This window comes from Haliotis asinina, chromosome 1, assembly GCF_037392515.1.
Source record: "Haliotis asinina isolate JCU_RB_2024 chromosome 1, JCU_Hal_asi_v2, whole genome shotgun sequence".
Taxonomy (NCBI): Eukaryota; Metazoa; Mollusca; class Gastropoda; order Lepetellida; family Haliotidae; genus Haliotis; species Haliotis asinina.
The window spans coordinates 19,915,530-19,921,786 of NC_090280.1; the positions used below are offsets into that span (position 1 = coordinate 19,915,530).

The following is a 6,257-nucleotide window of genomic DNA, read 5'->3' on the forward strand; positions in this document are numbered from 1 at the left end:
GTTTCATTATAAGCAGATGATACTATACTTAACATATATTGAATGGTCAAGGGGACTATAAGATGCTTTGGGCTCACATAAGGGCCATAGGCTAAAGTGAATGTAAACAAAGCTAAAATAGTATTATTTGGTAGATGATCATAAACGCGAAGAAAAATTATTTCATTTGGATGGTAAATTCGCTGAAATTGTTGATAGTTATACCTACCTCGGTATAATGCTTTAGACAGTTAGACCTACCTTATACAGTTTCGTGTTAGCATTTGACTTAACTGTAATTAAAATATTTTAACCTATTGTGCAGAAGTCTGGTCTTTCGAAAACCTTGAAATATTTTAGAAAGTTCGTTCAGAATTCGAAAGATTAATTATAGGATAAAGAAATTCAAACCCTCGTTCTTAATTTGCTGTATGGAGAACTAGGAATATTCCCGATTAGAAATAATATATAATTATATATTGCACTTTTATCACAATATAACTTCCCAAGACGGCGTTTTTAAGCTTGCAAATCAAAGCTACGATTTTATTTACCACTTCAAACAAAATAAATATAAAAATATAATCCCTGCAAATCAAATATATGAGACAGTACTAGACTTTCGTATGCCTTTGAAGATCTCTCAATCTGTTCAACCCAGTGGCCGGTCATAAAATGTGTGAAAGGTGCCTATTGTAAACTATGTAAGTATGTAAATAAATTTGTGTTATGTATTTAAATTGTTCAAGGTGTGTGTGAAGTGTTTAAAAAGAGCATATAATTGATTAATTATATGAATCCTGCCAGTTGTAAATAACATTTTTTTGTACATGTCCCCAAGATTTAACACCTCATTATCATTGTTTCGCTAATCCTTTCTAAATTTGCAACGGTGAAATGTTGCAGCAAGCCGAAGAGCTAGAAGAGGCCGAGATTAGCAAATTATCTCGCTTGTCGGACTGGTGGTACCGCCCCTTTCATTTAAACCCGGATTAGGATAGACCCAGATGGGGAGGTACCAAATGAAGCGACGAGAGACATCAAGCCTGGAACCAGTTGCTTTAACGAAAGTAGGACAAGCGTAGCTTCAAACATGGAACAACATTCCCCACGCTTTCTTCAATCGCTCTTTGTCGTCTATGCGTGGTCGTTGCCCAGCCTGCAACAACGCCAATGGTGGACACACACGATACTGAATTTGTGAAATGACGATGTCTTGTGTCAAACCATACATATACTGTGTGAAAAATGAAACGTCACAAAATATAATTTTTTAAATATTGAATAATTTTTCTCTGATGATACGTCTGTGTATCCGAATGGAATCCCTATCTTTCGACTCAAGAAAAAACGTTGGCAAAAACCACTCAAACCATCCATTCGTCGTGCAAATGACGTTAGTGCCAAATCAGGTTTTGCACGTGCAGTCGATCACGTGATCTTCTCATCGAAGTTTTCTTCATTTGCACGTGTTTGCATTGGCCTAAAGAATTGAAAACCACAGTTCTAACGGTGCTTTAAATGCCACGATTTTCAAATGCACAACGTGAACGTACCGTTGGCATGTAGCAAGCGGAAAGATCAGATACTGACGTCGCAAGAGCAATGGGATGCAGCCGTCGTACTCTGTATGACTTGCGAGGTCGTCTACAACAAACTGGCACCACAAGCAGAAGACCGTCAAATCGAGATGAGATGTTTAGAGGTCGACTGTCCTCACAGACTATTCGAAATCGGTTGGGGGCTGCCAATCGCCATTCTTTACGTCCATATCGTGGGTCAATATTGACGCCGTTTCATCAACATCAACGTCTGCTGTGGGCCAAACTTCACCTTCGGTGGACCCAGAGAGACTGAAATCGAGTCGTCTTTCGCGATGAATCCAGGTTTACTCTCAGATACGCGGACGGCAGGCATAGAGTCTGGAAACGACGTCGTGAACGGTATGTTGTGCACAGGAAGTTGCTTGGTGTGGAGTGCATTCTGTGAGAACAACCTTTCCGTACTTCTGGTCATCCGTAGAAACGTAACAGCTGCTGATAACTGCGACCAGGTGCTCATCTCTGAGCTCGTTCCTTTCATGGCAGCTCATGGTCCAGGTCTACAGTTCCAGCATTATAATAATGCTCGACCGCAGGTTGACCCGAAATTTCCTTCAAAGCTTGGGAATCAACGTCATGGACTGGTCATCGAGGTCCCCTGACCTTAATCCAATAGAGCACTTTTGGCATGCACTTGGGAGAAGGCTTCGTGGTCTTAGGAACCAACTTCAGAATTTGCAGGAACTTGGCGCTGCCCTTGCAAAAGCAATGGCGCAGAATCCCCGTATGAACCACGTCTTCACAAGCATCGGGCAGTCGATGAGGAGATGGTGTTTGGCAGTGGTGAATGTGCGGGGCGGCCATACACAATCTTGAACTGAGAAATTTCGAATTTTTATTCTTGTGACTAGACATTCTCTATACCCATGTTTTGGAACGGCGACGGTATTGTTCTGTTCACAGATAAACCGCGATTAAGGAAAGCACCGCAAATGATATTACCTTTTTGCTTTAAAAATGGCATAATATCAAATAATGTACAGTTACTTTATTTCAGTAGTATATTTTGCTGTTACTATATATAAAATGCATATCGTATAAATATATACATCAGTGCAGACAACGATATAAGGAACAGCATGTCAGCTTGCAACGTTTCATTTTTCATTGCGTAGGTTGCCTTTAGTAAGATGACTCTTAAACGTTTATCTTGAAAAAATCCGAGTTAGTATTGCTCATCATATCCCCATGCTTAGTTGACACATGACAACGTATCCCAATGCTCATGTTGTTGATCATTGGATTGTCTGCTCCAGACTTGATTATTTACAGATCGCACCGACGCCATAAAGATGAAATATTGCCGAGTGTGGTGTTAAATACCCAACCGACCAACCAAATCTATATATCTTTGGGACTCGTAACTGACGTCATATGTGGTTCGTCAAATTTCTTTGCTCCCTGTTTTTGTGCCATTTCCACTGTTGACTTAAGCTTCCATCACATGTCTGGTGGACAAGGACGTTCCCTTCCATGGCAATACAGTAACCAAATTCTGTGTAGAGAGACTGTCCGTCATACTTAAAAGCCTGGTGGCCTCCTCCACCGTGGCATCTAGCCAGTTGGACCTCCTTCGAATATCCAGAGTCCATACAGTGGATGCTGTGCCGTATCTCTCCCAACTCACTCATGTCCCAAAGCTGGCCTCCACCGATCTCATTACAAGGCAGCATCTCCAGCGCCACACTATAAGCATAGTCTCTGGCATTCACACACATTGAAGGCTGTAAGACGGAGCGTATTGCGCCGCTGTACACTCCATCACCCACGATGTACAGCTCTGGATGGACGTTGTTCAGGTACCATCGAAATGACTTGCATCCCAAATCCTTTCTGAGTCTCTTCCTTGCAGACACGTCTCCTATATCAACCAACTGGCCGTCGGAATTCATCGTGAATTTCTTATACTCGTCCAGCCACACATTAGCAACTCGCCCTGTATTCCGATGGTAAGAGTAGAAACTGTTCACATTCCCATAATGATAATTTGTATGGATACGAAACACATGCCCGACATGGGAACAAGGTATCAGTTCAATACGACCTCCACACATCCACACTTTCAAGCTCAGTTCTGTATTCTCTCCACCCCATATCAATAGCTCCGGGTCGTACTTTCCAAGTCTCTCAAACCACGATTTGGATATTGTAAATATCCCACCCGCCATTGCAGGTGTGTAAATTGGATCAGTAAGAGACTTGACTCGCTGTTTTTCTCTCTTAGGAAGGTATGTCCAGTCATACGATAGCAAAGGGAAAGTCAGTATGGCTACGTGTATAGGATTTGCATTTTCAATTCCGAAATGTTCACTGTTTATTATCTCTGTGACGGGAACAGCAGCGATCTTGGGATCGGTGGCTACCCTTGCCAAAAGAGGTTCCAGCCATCTCTGGAAACATTCACAATGACTATCCAGGAAAGTCACAGTAGACGAAGTCGCAGCATCGAATCCAATTATCCTAGCTTTAATGAGCCCAATTCTAGTTTTGCTCCTAATAAGTCTGACTTTAGGAAAGTCAGCCAAGTATTCCTCCAGGGGTGTTTTCAGGTGTTCCATCTCTGAAGCGTCATCGACGAGGAGCACCTCCTTTAATAATCTCGGTGGTGTGTTGTCAAGGACACTGTGAACAGTCCTGAGCAATGTTGACCAGGTCTCGTTCATGAATATGATAACAACGCTTGTCTGAGGTAGTGCTTCAATATCATACGTTTTATTTTGGCACTCGTCGGGTTTAGGAAAAGGCGTACGTCTCCGGAGAGGAATGAGGTTGCTCACGTATTCTCGGAAGCCATTTTCTTTCTCGCTCAAGTCATATTTCAGTCTTTCCTCTGCGGGTAACTTCTGTTTGTCTATGAGGACAGGTTGACCGTTGTCCCCTGGACGAGTCAAGTTGAACAGAGTTTTCACTCGTGTCACGTCGGGCATGTCAGCTGCTGGTAACAACCTTGACATTGCACCGAGGTCAGCCATTGTGTCATGTTTTCTAAAGTCACTTGATGCCTTTCCACTGTAATTTAAGAACAGCATTAATGCTATGACAGAAAGAAACACGCTCCATGCTAGTTTTCTCCGTCTTGTCCTTAACTTCAGATACGACATATTTCTTCAAAAAATGCCAGCATGTTTGGACCAAATACGTCGTGCTTGTATTTATGACATGTATTTGGGACCATAAAAGAGCACAAACGTCGCTCAAGCTATTGCTCCGTAATAACTAAGCAATGAAAGCTATAAAATCATCAAATTCATACGAGCGTGTTACTGATGGATAAGAAACCATGACAGATACTCAACAGGTTCTATTGATTTTGTAAAATCTTTCCGTTTATGTGTTGTGACACCAGGAGGTGCAGCACAGATCTGACGTGACACTGAGGCAGATGGTAGCCTAATGGCTGTAGCGTTCGATCGTCATTCATAAACCACATCAGATTGATCTTTCTTCTTGTACAGTTATTAAAGAAATGTTTGCGGAGTGAAGTCACTCGATTTTCATAATGTATATGATTAAAGACCGAAATATCAAATACTAAGTAGAGTTTCTTAGATAATATTTCTTTTATTCATATTATCCACCCGCTGGTATTATCCACCCGCTCTTCCTGGTAGACTGTTCTGTTGAAAACACATAATAAATATGGACTGTATGGTGAGAATTAGACCGACACGGTATGGAAATTCCTTGACGATTTAAGACTATTTAGGAGGAGGCGTGTGGCCTCTATCATCTCATAAAAACAACATGACCAGCAGGCGTGAGTAGATAGAGGCGGCCTGGTAGACCAGTGGTTAGTCAGAGTTCTCTCCTCACACCCAAAGGCCCGGGTTTGATTCCCCTTATAGGTGCAACGTGTGAAGCCCATTTCTGGCATCCCCGGTGTGATGTTGCTGGAAAGGAATGCGTACAACTAAACTCACTCACTCACTCATATCTGAATACCGCCCTTATCATGCTGTTGTTGCATGATGAACAATGTTACCACTGATGTTGCTATTATCACGGGTGTTTTGTTTCGTATTGCCCTCGTAATACTTCTGTCATGTAACTTTGTACTGGCGAAACTATCTGATTAATATCAGACATTTATTCAGCTTTCCGGCAAAGAGCTTCAGTTTGAAACCCGTGAAGGTTTGGGTTAGAAATGATCTTCAGTAACTCTTGCCGTAAGGGGCTATTAACGGGGTCATGTTCCCAACTGTGTGGATCGATGCTCATGCTGCTGATCACTGGGTTGTCTGATTCAGACACGATTATTCACAAGCCGCCGCCATATATCTGGAGTATTGCTGACTACGGTGTAAATCTAAACTCACTCACTCAAGCTGATAATGAACCTGATGGATATACAGGATCTCATCTGACCTTCAGCTTTTCAAGGGTTCATACAATTTAACAGGACCAATTCCCAGGATGATGAGGGTCGTGATACTGTTTCCACAGGATCAAGACTCTAAACAATGAGTGAGTTTAGTCTTACGCCACACTCCGCAATATTCCAGCTATATGGTGTGTATTAATCCAAGTAGTGAGAGCAATATACAAAGATTACACTGTACATACACAACCAGTGCAAATATACTCTATTCACAAGTACAAACACACAATATTTTACATCAGACTCATGTTCATGTTCGACCCAGGGAAGAACATCTCATTTGCTTCCTAGTTCTTGAT

The 6,257-nt window shown here is 42.0% G+C and overlaps 1 protein-coding gene across 1 annotated transcript; it reads right to left on the reverse strand.

Moving 5' to 3' along the window:
- Positions 1-2,950: 2,950 nt before the first annotated feature.
- LOC137256308 (polypeptide N-acetylgalactosaminyltransferase 5-like) lies at positions 2,951-4,552 on the reverse strand. The gene has a single exon (XM_067794108.1). It carries the CDS (start codon positions 4,550-4,552, stop codon positions 2,951-2,953), a length of 1,602 nt encoding a protein of 533 aa, XP_067650209.1.
- Positions 4,553-6,257: the final 1,705 nt, after the last annotated feature.

Excerpts from the sequence above, each read along its gene's own strand:
- LOC137256308 (XM_067794108.1), bottom strand. The coding sequence starts at position 4,552 with ATGGCTGACCTCGGTGCAATGTCAAGGTTGTTACCAGCAGCTGACATG.